Raw genomic sequence first — 17,015 nt, 5'->3', positions numbered from 1 at the left:
GAACTGCTACTTCAGCATTGCATATGTGCATACCTGTTGAATGAGTACCAGGCTAGCTATACAATTGTGTGCTTGCATAGTGCTGAACTAGTAGCCTCTATGCTTCTCATGATACTTCAACACAGTGGCATTCCATGGTAGTAGATGGAGACCTACTAGTGAACTAAAGCACAGCTTACCTTCCCCTTTGTTTCTTATCTTTTTACCAGCTGGCAATGTATAAAGGACCTGTCATTTTACCTCATGGTTGCTATTTTTAGGACCTGTTGGCATGATGACTTTTATCCTTCATCCAATGCCTCAAAACTATTCCAAAGTATCAGACATCAGTGTGAACTGAGCTAAGATGGACATAGACAGCAGTGATTAGCATTGTAACTATGATTGTAGCAGTGTTTCCAGCTGCCATCATCACAAGACTCACTGTTTGCTCCTTCCAGTTGTATCTGGATACAGATGTCCACTTTGACATTTCTCCTCATAATTCTATATCTAGAGATCATCAAAACAAACTGCAGCATAACAGGAAATGGCCTGGCCAGAAGCTTTAAAAAAAAAATTTGTGTGGTAAAATACCCATTGGATCAAGTTAAAAATATTGGCTTAGATCCAGTCAGCTTTTCAGCTGGTAAAAAAACGAGTGAGAGGTCCCCTTTGACCACCCCAAAATGCTATGCTGAGGATCATGGACAAGTCATGTGGAATGGTAGCTGTGGTAAGGAGAGGAATTGAGTGAAAAAGCCAGCTGGATCCAGCCCATGAGCATTTTACTATACTCTCACACCCTCAACCCCTAATGTTATCAAAGACATAAAAGTTGAAATAACTTCATAATATAAAATAGCAATGTTTGCTTTCCATATCAAGACCTCTTTCAATAGAATGGCACTAACTGCTTTGGAAGGAATGTTCAGAAGCTTAGTATTGTATTAAAAAGCATTTAGAAACTCTTATGGGAGGGGTAATGGTGGCTACCCTATTTAAAAATTTTATACTTTTAAAATATATTCAATCAATACAAACTTTTAAAGTCAACACAGTTTTTTCATAGTGTACCTCTTTTTGGCATTTTTTTTAAATGTTGAGGTATAACAGAACAGTCATATTGAGACAATTTTTTTCCCAGGGAAGCTGTAATAATAGATAATCAAAGCATTTATATGAAAAATAGGCAATGAAAGAGATATAACAGAAGTGCTATAGGCATTTTCAAGACTTGTATATGCTGCCATTTCATGTGTATTAGTTGAGCTGATGTTTTCAAACCTCTTCTTCCCTCGTGTAGCAGTAGACTTTTTTAAACACCTTTTCAAGAAAAGGAATCTGGCTTAGGGATAGAGTACTTTGCTTCTGGACATGAGTGGGTGTGTCTATACTTGAGGTTATATTAGTATGTCAGATAACAAAACCTCAAATAATCCAAGTTTTCTTTAATGTGGACCTGAGTGAGACAGGTAAGCTATCACATTGTAAAACTATTCCTGGGCTGCACCATGTCAGTCTGTAGCAGAAAGGCTGCGTTTTTCAATATTCCCCGTAGGATTGTTTTTTTCCCCTTAATGTGCAGACAAATTAACTTTATAGATAGATGGCAGGTAGATCATGCATTCCCGCAAGTTGAATTGGTATTGATCTTACCATGTGGCAACTTGGCTTGTCTAGACCAAGACTTATACAGTATTCCTACAGAACTGATCTGAGACACAAGCAGACATCTTGGAAAATATGTCTTGTGGGGTAGAGAACAGCACAGTGTAAAATCATAGCATGACTTAAGGAACACTGATCTCCCAAGAAATCCATTAAAATATGTGTTTGTCCTACAGACAGATGGGGTTAGCTGGCATCAGGCCTTGTGGCCTTACAATTAGTATGTTGCAAAATCTGGTATGAAAGGGATAAAAAAAACCACCTATGTCCCTTCCATGACAAGTTTTTGAGCTTCCTTAGGAAGGTCAATTTCACACTTTAAGAATTTGTGGATTAGGACTGTAACAGGGTATTTCCCAGTTCTGAGATTATACACTGTGTACAAGGAAGTGCACTGAATGCCCTTTATCTGCTCTAGAGAAGACACATAACATTTTGCCTCCAAATGCATCTCTGATAGTGGTAATGTGGCAACAAATTGCTGCACTTGCCAATTTTTGTATCTGATTCGGGCCACGCCATTTGAGGGGAAAACAAAGAGTTTTCCCCTCAAATGGCTGCCATTTGAGGGGAAAACTCTTTGTTTTCCCCTCAAATGGCGTGGCCCCGCCCCCAGCGTGCGACGTCACTTCCGGTGACACGCACGCCGGGGCGGAGTTCCCCCCGGGCCCGGATTCCCCGGCGTCGGGTAACGGGCCTCCGGGGCGGGGGGAATTCCGCCCTACCGGGGGGGTTGGCAGCCCTAGATTCAACTGCTACTGCTGTACTGGATATCATCCACTGGGGGAAAGAAATTCCTTTTCTGGATGCCAGGTTTTCAACTGATAAATAAGAGATACATTGCAAAACTATCTTTCTACAAGAAGTTGGGGATTTCTCTGTCTTTTAGGTAATACTAATGTAGAAAGACAAGATCAACATTTTCACATCAAATTATTAGAACTGTATTTCATAAAGTTTCATAATCGTTGCTTGGCAAATCTGAGGATCCAGCATTTCAGATAAGGCTCATCATATCTGACCTTGCTAGATTCATGTATGTTAATCACCTTCAGAATCTGATCTTTCTTTATTGCACCAGGCTGTAGTCTTGATGTCTGCAGGCCCCTACCCAGAAATTCTCACATAAGCCATTGAATGTATTTGAACACATAACAGATATGCAGAAAGGGTTTAGTATACAAGGGTTTAGTATACCTCTTCAAATGTGTTGAAAATTCTTTGCTATGCTAGTAGCAAGAACATTGGCTGGACCTTTCTACAGTTTAGGGACATTGGGAAGGGCGGAAACCATGATGAAGATTTGCAAAGTGGTACAAATCACACAGCCCATACTTATTAGAAGCTCTGCCAATAGTATAAACATTGCAAAGAGTTCAGCATAAATGGATTATGATGAGGGCCCTTAGTAGCTTCTCCTTGATAAACCTTCTCTGGAAACATTCTTCTTAAACTAACTCGGAGTCCAGTGACATAATTGCTGAAGCTTGGTCCCTGACCATACACATGCACATGAAGCTGCCTTATACTGAATCAGACCATTGGTTTACCAAGGTCAATAGTGTCTACTCAGACTGGCAGCAGCTCTTTGGGTTCCCAGGCAGAGGTCTTTCACATAATCCACTGCCTGGTCCTTTTAACTGGAGATGCTGGGGATTGAACCTGAGACTTTCCGCATGCAAAGAAGAGGCTCTTCCACAGTGCTTGGCGAACTGACTCCATAATCAACTTACAAGAGACCTAAGTACTGTAATATTGATGCACGCTCAGAATATATACACATTCCAGATGTAGCCATATGTATCATAAAAAGCCTAACAGATAATATGGGATAAGGCTAAGTAACAAACTAAAGACATGTTCACATAGAATGCAAAGATTAAGTCATGCCTGGAGTAATTTTTCATGCAACAGTCTCCAATATAATTGTAATTAACATGACCACCTTTGTGTATCACTTACACAAATAGTTTTAGTTCTGGGTAATAGTTGCTTTACATGCCCAAAGAAATAATTCTGATACATATATACCCTGTTCAATAATGATGTTTGTTTTGAATCAACAGAACATAGTTTGAGTCTTAAATTAATTTGAAAATATTAATGGCTAGGGATTTTGAAGAAAGTTCTTTAAAATGGGGGGGGGGGGGGGGGGGGGGGAATTCAACACAGAAGAAATATTTCAATATAGTTTGTATGGGAAAGAAAGAGTCTTATTCACACACTCAGCTTGATAAGAGCAACTCAGTTGCGGCCAGCTAATGTACCCTCTGCTACTATTGTGTGTTGCTGAAGAATACAACTGATGTATCTTGCTCTGATTGTATCAATATAAACATAATATGTACAAAAATTCACACAGGGAAACAAAAGGTATGTAGGCATACAAATATACAAATAGGGATGCCGATCAACCCAGCTTGCCTAAAAAGACAGCTTTTACGGAGGTGGTAACAGAATGAGTGAGAATCTCTACTTGGACTCGTAAACAAGGATTTTGGATGGAGCTGATATTTTCTACAACCAAAAGAAAGTTATTGCAGCTGATTGAATAAAGAAAGAGTGCCAGCTAGTGGGTGAAAGAGAAAATGTTCAACCTGATGCTTCTATAAACAGAAAGCATCTTGTTGTCAGACACAGCAGTTTGCTCTTCTAAGCCCCAGCCGTCAGCACACAGTGCAAACTCTAAACTGGATTGGGCAGTTTCTTGGTGACATTAAATAATAGATAGCACAGGGTGTATTTCTCTGTTAGTTTTACAGTGTAACATTTCATTTCTGAATTAACTGTCGCTTTCTCCAGTCGAAGTCTGAACTGTGTAATACTTTCTTTATGACATATTAGGCAATGGGGTTTGAAGTGCGTCTACAGAAGAACAGAGTTATGGGAAAGACAAAACTCTAATTTAAGGCCCAATACTATTTGCCCCAAAGTGCTGATTATGTAGAATACACTGTGCTGCTGCAGGTGTCCCTGATGTAAGAGGTTACACTGGCAACTTCAGGGTAAATGTTGCTACACCACCTGTTACTGTCATTGGCAGTTGTGGTGTGCTGGCTTAGCACACACCTGACTGACAAAACTGAGTAGCAAAGAAGATGTGGAAGAGGAAAGGGTGGCTAGAGAGACCACCCAAAGCGCCCTAGCCACCGCCTCTTCAGCTGTGTCAGCACGATGCCACGCATCCAATATTTGGCAGTCACTTTTCATAATGGGATTACAACTGTTAGACAGCACAGCAGGACATGCATGTCCTACTTTCCAAGCCAAAGATATCATAGCAACCGTTTTATGATAAGCAGTTGGATGTGCTGTCGCAGCTACACACATCAACAGGATTGGGTTGATAGAAACACGGAGGGTCGCTGATCCCTATATACATATATAACACTGAAATAGCTCTGGTTTTGGTCAGACTGAGTGGTGCACGGTTTACAGATTGTAGCTATGTGTCATATTTTAATGGAACGAAAATGCCCATGTCATCAGGAGAGAGAGAGTTCGAAGAAAAAAAAATATTGAAGTCAGCCACCTACTCCTATCGAGGCTGGATGCTGAGACACTGAACTTTCTGCAGCCTGTGTCTGCCTTGGATGATATTGGATGGCTAGCAAAGATAAATATGGTGATTGGAAATGAATCATTCATGCAAATATTTTATGCATGGAAAGGAAAGGTTGCTGTAGAACTGCCAATGCTTTCGACCGAAGCCTTTTCCTTACATCCGGTGTAAGCGCCAATAAATGAACCGTCTTCATTGAACATTCTGTGGTCTCCTTCTCCATATTCTACCAAACTATCAGCGCTCTCGGCAGTTTTAATGTCCGTGTCAAGAGACCGCAGGCTTCCTTTGAGCGGCTTTTCATCGCTGTCACTAAAAAAAGTGCAAAAGACGTATGAGAAGCACAGCAAATACGTATTTTATCACACAGGTCAGGTCAGGATAAAAAATGCTGGGATAATGTTTGGGAGGAAAAATTCACACAAGTGGCTATACAGGGCATGATATTCAGAAGCAACCAAATGCAACTTCTCTTAGAATAAAGTTCAAGTTCTCTCAATTCAGCTTACATTCAACTACATAGTTTTTGGGTTGGGCATTTTTTAAAATGTTATGATTTTTTTTTTTTACATTAAGTCACTTATGGTGCCACCATGGGGTTTTCAAGGCAAGGGGTGTTTAGAGGTGGTCTGCCATTGCCTGCCTCTGCGTTGCTACCCTGGTATTCCTGGGTGGTCCAAACATAGGCCAAGGCTGACCCTGGAATGATCTGGTGGCTGGTAGGATTGACAATTGAGAAGTGCCCAGTAATCTTGTGTGGAAAGTCATAAAATGAACATTGTCACCCCAGTGATGAGGTGATAGCTTCATTCTTAATTATTCAAAATGAACTGTCATCACAAAAGAGGGGAAAACACAAGACCCTGAAGGGAGAAGATATAAACAAAATATAGACGAAATCATTCCAGGGAAATACTCCTGATTTTAAATTGGAAAAAAAAAAATTAAGGTTGTTGACAGACAAGATCCAAATCACAATTGCTTTCTATTCATGAATGAAGAAGTGCTCTATGCAACTTGGCTGTCTCAGACGATCTAAAAAAACCCTGTTTGAATCACTTTTTCATTCATTGCTTTAATCCCAAATTAGTTAGAAGTGCACATATATACTTGGATCAGTATCGTTTTTGCTTGCACTTTTCTTCATCCATTGTGGAGGCATTCCTTTGATATGTAGTGTGTTCTGCTTGTGCCAGGCACTGTTCATTGCCTTCAGACAGATCGCTCTTGTGGGAGTGAAGTGTTTAGCACCAGGGCTATTTTTGAGTAGGAATGCACAGGAACAGAGTTCTGGCTGGCTTCAGAGTTGGCCACGCCCACTACAGCCAAAACCTCTGTGTGCGTGGCTACAGAGGGAAGGCCTGGAGAGTGATCCCCACGGCAATTCCGAGGTGAGCGGGACAAGGGGGGCTTGGAAGGATTGGGGAGACATTTAAATGCCTCCCTGTGCCTTCCCCGGCCTGTCCAAGGGCCAGTTTGCCTGGGCTCCCCGCAGCCGTGGGGCACCCAGGCAAGTCAAGGGAAGGCAGTTTAAACTGCCTTCCCTTTCTTTCAAAGGGGGGCTTGCCGCGGGGCGCCCGTGCAAGCCAAGGGAAGGCATGGGGTGTGGCCTAATATGCTAATGCACTGTGCTGTCAGGGGTGTGGCATAATATGTTAATGAGTTTCTGCTGTTGGATGTGGCCTATTATGCTAATGAGTTTCTGCTGGGCTTTTTCTACAAAAAAAGCCCTGCTTAGCACCAAGAGAATGTGTGCACCACATTGGAGGACTGCCTCTGCAATGGATGGTGGGACTCTGACAAGAAAAAAAGGGTAAAGGATTCAAGCTACAGGTTCTGCAATAACAAAACCTTCCTCAAAACCATACCCTATTCCTATATGAGTTCCTCCATTGGAAACTATACATGCAAAGGCACAAATAGAAGAAGGATGAAACAGGAGAATTATTTGAAAGGAAGGTCAAAAAGCCCAATGTAATGTGTCCCATTACACTGCACAGATGAAAACAAGATCCTATGAAAAGAGATAATGATCCAATCTAAGAGGGTGTAGAATTCCCAAATGCAGAGAAGTTGGCAAAGTAACATGAAGAAGGCATGCAAAAGTGTAAAGAGGGACAATCATTTTATATAAAAGCTTACGTTGCCATTTCCAATCTTTACTGAGCACACGTCTGGTAGTGTGAAATCTGCATATAAATTCAAACTCAGCAATTTCATTCTGGATCTCCCTTTGATTCCCCCCCCCCTTTTTTTTGCAGATGTAAGGCAATCTTTAAATTGGTTATAAAATTCCAGGGAGATTGAAATGTTCCCCTCCTGGTTTCTGAGGCTACAGAGTACATCTGTGGCTAAACCAAGCACTGAACCACAGTATCAAATCTGTTTGCTCTGATGAGACTTTAATGCATAAGATGGCAACCAATTTCAGTTGGTGTAATTATATAGGGTTTTTAGGTAAAACTTCCCTGAAGTGTTTTGAACTTAGATGAATTCTCCTTCTTGGGGAAAGCTTTTCAGGAGCATGCTCTATGAACTTATCTAACTAGGTATTCCAATTTTTGGGAACAGATATAACAGTTTCATAACATATTCTCGCACTGCCTTTCACAGAGCTCTGTGACATCCAAATATTATTAAAAACAGAGGGCTATGATACATCTTGTCTATGACATTTTCACAAGGTCCAGCAGAGAACCAGTATTATATAGTGGTTAGAGTGCCGGACTGGTAACAGAGAAACCTGGGCTCCAATCTCTACTAAACCATAATGTTCACTGTATGTCCTAAGGCCAGTCACTCTTTCTCTTATTATCTGTGTTGTTATGATAGTTAAATCAAGGCAGGGAAAGCCACTCTTGTCACTAATACTACAAGGAAGAAGGGTGGGATAACAGTGCAATAGATGGAGGCTTGGACGTCAGGGGTATTAGCACATTAGGGGCATTGTGGGCTGCAGCACAAAAGGGTGTGGGCTGCAGCACAAAAGCCCCACTCCACTAACACAAATCATTTCTGTCAGGAAATCACCACTGAATACAAGCCAGACTTTACTATTTCATTCCTGGGGGGAAAAATTGTGGAAGTGAAGACTACTGATGTACGTCCGGTTGTAATGTGATTGATCTAGTTGGTTCTTTGGCACCTAACTACCAGGCAAAAAAAAAGCAAACTGGGCAGATAACTATAGGATGTAGCAGCATATGCAGCACCAACTTACCTGCCACCACCTATTGTGTGGGACAGATAAGAGGAAGCATGCTCTACAGCCTCGTCTGCCCACAGGCTCCGTGGGTGAGTCCAGGTACATGGGCTGGCCAACAGCATCAGCTGAGGTGGCTCAGTGTTGGGCAGGGCGGGGAGGCCCTGTTGGCTATTTAAGTCCAGTATGGCAGCCCGCTTCCCCTCAGTTCTGCCTCATGGCCTTCTCTGCCCTCCCTCCCTGTTTTTATGTGCAAATGTTATGGGATGTTTTTGTGTTATGTTACAATTGTAATGCTATTCTTGTCACAGCTTGGGTGGTGTGTGGTTTTGGGCACTGGGTGGGGGACTGTGCCTGCGTGCCCACCTCCCCTGGTTTGGGGATTCCCTTAAGGGATCTTGGGGGTGGAGCCACTCAGCCGTATGCCCAGTCAGGGGTTGCCAGCTGGCTTCCACCATCAGGTGGCAAGGGGACCATGCAGCAGCTGGCGCCCACATGGATATCAGGTCTTGCCACTCCATAGCTTTATTACCCAGCAGGTGGGCTCCTTCGGCTGTACTCAATAAAAAGCTGTGGCCATATTTTCACTAAATACTGGTCTCTCTGTGTTTCCTTCCTGTGCATTGCCCCTTATCCTCCCTGAGCTTGCAAGTATTTTATATTATTTTTAATTTGGAACTTATGTCTGAATAAGAGATTCGTGAATCATACACTTTTCTGAACAAAATAAACCAATGGGCAGATGGCCCAATCAGATAGTACTAAGTTTGTGTGTGTATATTCAGTTCAGTTCGGTTTGGTTTATTGTAATTAGCCATTGGCCGTTACAAAATTACAAAACATGGGTGTATGTAAAATTTTTGAAACCATGTTTTGCTCTGGAATTATAACTTTATTCTGACTTATATAGTATGTATTGTAAACAGAGTGTGAAGCTTTCTAATTTCCCCAGAGTGGTTACCTATATTGTTAGAAGGCTATGTAATTCCCAGAAGGATATACCAGTGCAAGTCTCTTTCCCAGTATAAGAGATAAACAGTGCAGTCCATAGCAGCAAGGACACTAAAGCATGTGGCTTAATCGTCTTACAGTAAAAGCTTCATCCTGCTGACTAAAGAAAAGGGGGTCATGTCTACATAGAAGGTAAGGGCAGTTCATGACAAGCAGGAGGGGTAGGTCAGTGGACAGGATTCAAGTACATGTACATTTATTCTGAAACAGAGACCAAGGAAAGGGAAAGTGATAGTGACTTGGGAAGTAAACACCAAAGCAGTAGATCCAAGTTAAGGGCAAGTCACGACAGGAAAGAAAACCTGATACTCCACTTGAGGACTAGAAGATACTAACCACAGAAATTTCTTACCTTTCTAATTATCTGTCCCATTAGAAAGCAATGCAAATTAAATATAAATGAAATTATGCAGAAAACACTCTTGCAGTTTGTATATTACACAGGACATCAGTTGGGTACGCACGGAAACGTTCTTTCTACTTTTTAGTACACTTTAATATGTACTAATATGTTCAAGTCCAGTAGCACCTTAACGACTAACAAGAATTTCGGGGAATAAGCTTTCCACAGTCAAAGCTCCCTTTGTGAGATCTCTTCCAGTACCTGTGATCTGAGATCACGTAACGGAAGAGCCCCAGGGACTGAACCTGGGATCTTCTGAAAACAAAGCAGGTACTCTACTATAGATCCTCTCAAAACAGTGAAGTAAACTGCATGGCAAGAATGCACTGGCAATGGACAAGCTTCTAGCATGGACTGCCCAGCTTCTGGCATGAACGTTCAGCCACTTGCTCCACACACAAACACCCAGCAGCAACTGTTCGAAGTTTCAGGTTTCTGGGATTGTGCATTTTTAAATATATCCTGATTTGTTGTTGTTGTTTTTTATTCTGTTTCTGTTTAATGGTTGGGGGGGCAGAGGTGTTGAGTAATCGCAGATTCTAAGCTGCCTTGGTCCTTCTTTGGAGGAGAAAGGTGGGGCATTAATATTTTAAATTTTAATCAATATAGTTTTAACAAATAAATGTACATGGAAGCTTCAGTGTTTTAGGTGTACCATATATCATCATATAATCATATATCGTCAAATAATCTCTTTAAATTTTGGCTTGGAAAGGGGGGGCAGCATTTCTTCCTATGCCCTTATTTGAAAGCCATACAATCATTAAGAAGAGAAACAAAATGCACTAACCTATATTCACCAAAAATCTCATCTTTTATGGATTGACCTTCAGGATCCGGGTGCAAATCTTCTTTTTCTTTCACTGTACACAACACAAACAAACAACTAAAACATTCTCTTTGTAACCATCACCATTTTTTCCATTTATTTTTCATTTTGGCAGAGCAATGCAGGACAACTGAAGTCATCACTGGGATAAATCAATATTTCTAATCCTTAGTGTGGATACTTAAATCTGGAGAATGGAACCATGAACAGAAGATCTTTCTACAAGCCTGAGAAAAGCCCCAGGTTTGCAGAAAAATCTGAAATTAAACAAAACAAAACACTGAGGGGCTAACCTCCCAATAATAGAATCAGCAGCTATAGCTTTAAGAAACAATTGCCCCCTCTGGCTGTTGCTACACAACTACATCAGTATTTCCAGCCTTCAGTCCTTGGTATCTGTTAGTAAAAGGCAGGGTGGGGACAGGATTTCAGGGTTGTTTGGCCTTAGAGGGAATATTCATCAGGGCCAGGCCCATCAGCAACCACTGGTCATCTTTCTACCACACAACTTGCATGACTCACACAGGACTGACTGCTGGCTTCTGTTCAACAGCAGCCATCCCATGAAAACCAGTCTCGTGTAGTGGTTAAAGTTTCAGACTAGGAACTAGAACCCTGTTTTTGGTATCCATTATGGAGACAGATGGGATGTAAATGAAACAATAAACATTGCTGAAGACTGGAGACCAATACAATATAGACTGGGTGGCCAGTGGGAAGAAGAGAAGGAATCAGGGAAAGGTGAGGATATGGGGGTTGACAGGAAGAGGGAAAGAGGAAATCATGTGAGGATGGGGATGCAGGGGAAATGACGTGCCCTACAGAAGTCCTTGTGGGTTCCCCTGCACAACTCAGCCAGATTTTTCCCAGCCAGAGGCTGCCAGTGGTACAAAAGGAGGGAAAGCTGAAGATGGGAGGGACACAGATAAAGGCTGGTTGGCTGTTGGGTAGGAAGAAGAAAAAGTGGTAGGAAAAGGGGAGAGGATATAGGGGCTTTCAGGGAAGAGAAAGAGAAATTAGTTGAGGAGGGGAAAATGAGATGCGCCCACAAGTCTTTGCAGGTCTTCCACCTGTATTTCATATTACTCTGAGGGATGCATTCAAGAGGTGCATAACCAGTCCAGATGACTTATATGAAACCATGCTGGTCATTCATTTATAGCAAAAAGCTTTCCATAAACGCTCTGAAAAATTGTCTGTGTGCATTCTTTTGGATTCAGCTTTATTTCCTGTTCCATTCTGGCTAAACTTGGGACTCCTTTGTAGCTTAAAGATGGTTCAAGTATAATGAGGACTTTGGGGCACATCTCAAGCACTCTGATCTATATATTCCTTGAGGGTTCCTTCCTATCCAATAGCCTAATAATAAGGTTCTGCTTTAGATTTGGTTTAAACTAGTTAGCTCTGTAATTTCCCAAAGGCCACGTACTACAATGTCCCAAGAACAGAACTGGTTCCTGTGTTTCACCATATATACTTCATTGGCAGCTGTGCCATTTACAGCTTAACCTTTCCATATAACTCTGAAATTGTGAATGCCATTTCTGCTGGAAAAAAAAGGATTTTACTTCCATTTCTATCAAGTCAAAATCTGAAGTTTATCTGCTATCAAATTAGCATCATTAGAAAAATACAAATTTGGAGGTCCTGGTAAAGTATAAATGAAATCATGGACCACATTACATGGACCATATTACACCAGCAATCAATAAAGCAGACTTTTTTCTATCGAAGAAGTGTGTGAACTTTACTGTCAGATCTGGATCTAATGATAATAATTAATTGGAAACTTGTGTCATGCTGAGAATAGGGGGCAACATAGAACAAGCAGTGCCAGTGGAAGCTGATATACCACAAATGGGTAGGGATGGGCATGAATTTTGGCTGGTTCAACTGGCACAAACTTTTCATTTACTTTCTGTGGAGGTTTGTGAATGGGTACATTTCTAGACTGTCTCTGCTGAATCTAAATGTTTACCAAATTTCAAGGCAATGGGCAGAGGACCTGGAGGGCATGTAGAGGAGCACCTAGGGGAGGTCACCTGCAACTTTGATGTCTCTAGCTTGCACAGAATCTATTCTATACACTCCTGAACCTCTTGAACCTGCACCTGTCAAAATGACTGCCTGTCATTTCCCCAGAAAGCATGTTCCTGAGGGCACTTTTTTTTTGGGTGTGTGTGTGTGTAATGCGGACCCCATTATCCAATCATCACCAAACTGATGGAGTAGAGGAGAATCAGCCAGAGATCCCCTGTGAGGTTGGTGCTTCTAGCATGCTGGGGGGGGGCATTCTACAGCCTCATGAACCTCACGAACTGAACCAGTTCATTTGGCAGGTAAAAGTTTGTAATGGTGCTTGGTTTGTAAACTGGGCATGCCACGAAAAAACAAACTGAACCGAACCACATTCTCCAGGTTCGTGTCCATCCCTACTAGTGGGGTCAAGCTCAGGTTCCTCAGAGTGGTGTGTAGCTTGGGACCTACCATTCAGTCATGTGAACCACTGTATCAACATAGCAGATCAATTACAAGATCAAATTGGGGGACGATGTTTTATTTCGGGAATCAAGAGTGGTCTGGCCTGTTTTAGCTACACACACACACAAATACACACGCATCCTGTGTTGAACATCTGAAATTACATATGAAACATCACTTTACATAGAAGTGGTGGTACTTTAGGTATTAGGATAAGTGCTTCAAGTGAAAAGATGAAAAAGAAAGCTACAGGGCACTACAGAATGGATAAAATAACTCCAAGGAGACAGAAAGATAAGATCTTATTTTGGTAATATACATCTTTGACAGATTTATGAAACTAGATGTGCAATAATATACAAACAGGGAAAGAAATTTAAAGATGTGAATGATCCAATTGTGTTCTTGGCACAGTTCAGAACAGCATAATTAAAATAAAAAAGGTCAATTGTGCACTGCACATAGGGCATATCTGTATGACAAGTTTTATGCATTACTGAAATCAGACTATATTACAGGAGCTGGAGGCGATGATTTGTTTGTGCACTTCTATACATTGCCTATTAATTCAGAAACTGTTAAAGTGTAATCAACTTTGACAGCAGAAGTTTCTGTTACCTGAATATTTCCCTCCTTTGTTTCTTTTAACAAAACAGACTGTGAGTAACAATAACGTGAGCATTGCAATGGCACCCATCAGTCCGATAAACCAGCCTTGCGTAGAGATTCGTTCATAAATCCCAGCATAAGCTTTGAAAGAGGGAGAAAAAAAGAGAGATATATGTAAGAACATCTGACTGGTAGCAGTTTAAACTATGATATATTTAAAGCTGATTATCGCATTGTTAAAAAAATGTAGCACGTGTTCCCTAAAGTAGAATTAATTCTAGCATTTCAAAAACATGAGAATAACATTGATATTAAAAAAGGCAAAAGAACACACACTACTGAGATTTGGAATGGGAATTCCAAGGTAGGTTTTGATTAAAAAGGGTTCATGCCAAATAAGAAAGGCAGTACAGAACTCTGGAAAGCCTATCATGCAAAAGCAGTTTTGGGGATAGAGCTAGAGTTTTAAAAGTGTACAGAACACATGCAAGCACTCAGCTAGCTGCATTTCAGATGCAAGAGGGAAGAGACCTACCCTCCTAGTGGTGACATACTGATATGACCTGCAAATAATACACATTGGGCAATTTCGCAATTATTTCACTTTACTCTTTGAAGACAATACAATGTAAAAAGCTGTTTGTTTTTTTTAAAAAAAAACACAAGACCAACCCTTAAACCAGTCAGTTTAGAGGAAAAACAGAGTAGTTCTGCAGGCTACCGCCAGACCTGGCCAGAGCAGTTTGAAGGAGTTCTCCTGGGAGGGAGGATTGTGTTTGGGGGGGCAGCCCTCTGGGACAGCTACAGGTACATGGAGAACTATGGTGAGCTCGGGTTAAACCAAAACATTAGGGAACTGATGAGGAGAATTCTTTAGGATTTTGCACCACTACCCCATTTAGAAACTGGCTTGGAGCCCATGTAGAATTTCTGCAGATGGATTTCCTTCTGCAGAAGCATGACTTCCCTCCTCCCTCTGCAACCCCAAATTTCCTATCAAATGCTATTATTGGGAGACAGGGGGCCCTGTCTCCAGGAAGAGCAGTTAGGGATAGATGGAGGTCTGATATGGGAGGGGGAATCAGACACACACTCCCTTGTGAATGTGGATATTTTAGGTAGGATCCAATCCTCTATCTGGCTAGAGTGAAGAAGTGATAAAATATCAATGGCAGTCCATGAGGTAAAAGGTAATTTTAAAATCCTCAGAAAGCCTTGTTAAAGTGATCCAATATCCATTTCCTCAACAGCCTTACTCAAGGACAGAATTCATACTCCGAATTTATACCCTGAAGTCCTAGGAAAGAGAGGGTACATGCAAATAACAATGATAATAAAACCCTTTGGCTCACTGCTTGATCTCTGCCTTCTTTATATGACAAGACTGATCTGTACATTGGATCACTATTTTCCCCCCTCTAATTATTGTTTCTGAGAAAGTGTGCTGTTGATATTCCTTCTTTCTCTCTAATCTGAATCTATAACAAGAGCTTTTCCCCATTTCCAAAGTGGAACATAGGACACCTGATGTTCCCCTTAACATTACTGTTAAACTGGGTACTTCATTTTGATGCTGTCCAGCTTTTTCTTCTCTTCCATCTCCAGTATGATATCTTCATCTGGATTGGTAGGATGCACTCCCACAGGGCAGTCCAGTATCCTACCAAACTCATAAGTTTGCATGTCTCTTCCACTTCTCTTCTTTGCGGGGGAAAGGTAATAGGAGGAAGAGTCAAATATCTCATTGGCAGATCCCTGGCACAGACATATTTTCTGCCTCCAGGTTTACCATGGCAATGAGATGTTACATATTGACTCTGCTTTTTCTGTGTAAGCAAGTGTAAGGCTATCAGCTTCCTCTGTCTCTAGAATCAACCCGAACATGCATCTTATTACCATAAATGAATCACAAAAATGTGGTAGAAACAGACTGGTTAGGGCCACACTTGCTTTTGTTGTGGAGGCATCAGAAAGTCCTCGGATTCAGCTTTTGAAATAATTGGCAGAAGGCTGTATGCCAGAACTAATTGGAGCAGAAATGATCAAGAGAGGTTTGAGGATAAGGTTGCCAGGTCTTACCTTGGTCCTGGTGGAGGGCTCCAGCCTGGCTCCTGGAGTCTTCTGGTGTGCATGTGAAGCACAGGGAATGCTCTAGTGTTTGGGAACGCTCTAGTGTTTGGGTAAAAAACTCTATGGTCACCACAGCCCTTACATGACATCCGGTGCGATGACGTCACCCCTGGGTGATGTTATTGTGGCAGGCAAATCGGGGGGGGGGGCTCTTTGGGGGTGGGGCTCCCCCGCCAGCCAGCTGGCTGGCAGTGGACTGGGGGTGTGGAAGGTGGGGGAGCCCCACCCCCATCAGGGGAATGGCTACCCTATTTGAGAATTATGACCTTGAGGACCATCATATAGTTTGAGGGTTATGACTTTAAGGAGAGTCGCTACTATTGAAATCAATGGTAAAATCTTGACTTCAATGGCAGTGTATTCAGGTCTTCCAAACACAATGCTAGCTGATACATAAAACAGAAATTATACTTTGCTTTAAAAATAATGTTCATCTTAGTGGGCTTTAGAATTATAATTCTCACCTCTCCCCCTCGTTTCAATTACATCTGCAGAAATGCTATTATTATCAACCCAATTCTTAGTCACTAGTCGAACTGTGTGTGCAGTTCCAGGCTCAAGGGCCTCAAGAGGCTGAGTCTTTTGGGTGGGTTTTACTGCTTCAGTAATCTTCCCGACAGCTTTACCTATGGAATGTACAGAGTCAAGTCATATACATGAATCGAGTTAGGGCCTTGGAAGGCATAATAAACAAATCCTTTCAGGGGAAAAAAAATACCCTTATATCTTACCAAAGTGAACATTAATAAGCTCAGCATTTTCCTTTATAAAATTAGGTATACAATGACCAAAACTATCATAATTTTGAAATGGGATGATAGTTGATATAAATCATTTCCCTAGCATAATTTCTTTGTGAATGATTTCAGAACTTTTCCCATTGTGGAAGACTACTGTCGTTCCTAGTATGCACTTGTCCAAGACTATTTTGGTACTAGCGATCAGAGCTGAAGACAAGTTTCCCAGGTCGAAGTCCAACTAGGCTTTAGAAAGGAAATTCTACATCCACTATGAGTAAGGTGTCTAGAGCTCATTAATCCATACATATAGCAGAGCCAGCAAAGTGTTAAAGAAATTCACAGGTCTGATGCTGAAGCAATGATCATTAGTTTTGAAACTGGAAAGCAAGCAAACAGAA

At 41.5% G+C, this 17,015-nt stretch overlaps 1 protein-coding gene across 1 annotated transcript in view; it reads right to left on the bottom strand.

Moving 5' to 3' along the window:
* Positions 1–4,834: 4,834 nt before the first annotated feature.
* The window catches only part of CHL1 (cell adhesion molecule L1-like), a 103,286-nt gene continuing 91,105 nt past the window's right edge, over positions 4,835–17,015 (bottom strand). The window contains exons 21-24 of the mRNA XM_015417005.1: positions 16,342–16,503; positions 13,757–13,888; positions 10,619–10,691; positions 4,835–5,524 (exon numbers count right to left, since the gene is read on the bottom strand). Of these exons, the coding sequence (XP_015272491.1) occupies positions 5,308–5,524; positions 10,619–10,691; positions 13,757–13,888; positions 16,342–16,503 (584 nt within the window). The 3' untranslated portion in view covers positions 4,835–5,307. The remainder of the gene's footprint in view (positions 5,525–10,618; positions 10,692–13,756; positions 13,889–16,341; positions 16,504–17,015) is intronic.

Source organism: Gekko japonicus, unplaced genomic scaffold (genome assembly GCF_001447785.1).
Source record: "Gekko japonicus isolate JY-2015 unplaced genomic scaffold, Gekko_japonicus_V1.1 scaffold3295, whole genome shotgun sequence".
In the NCBI taxonomy this organism is placed as follows: Eukaryota; Metazoa; Chordata; class Lepidosauria; order Squamata; family Gekkonidae; genus Gekko; species Gekko japonicus.
The sequence above is the reverse complement of the archived record's forward strand: the minus strand, read 5'-3'. Positions and strand labels throughout refer to the sequence as shown.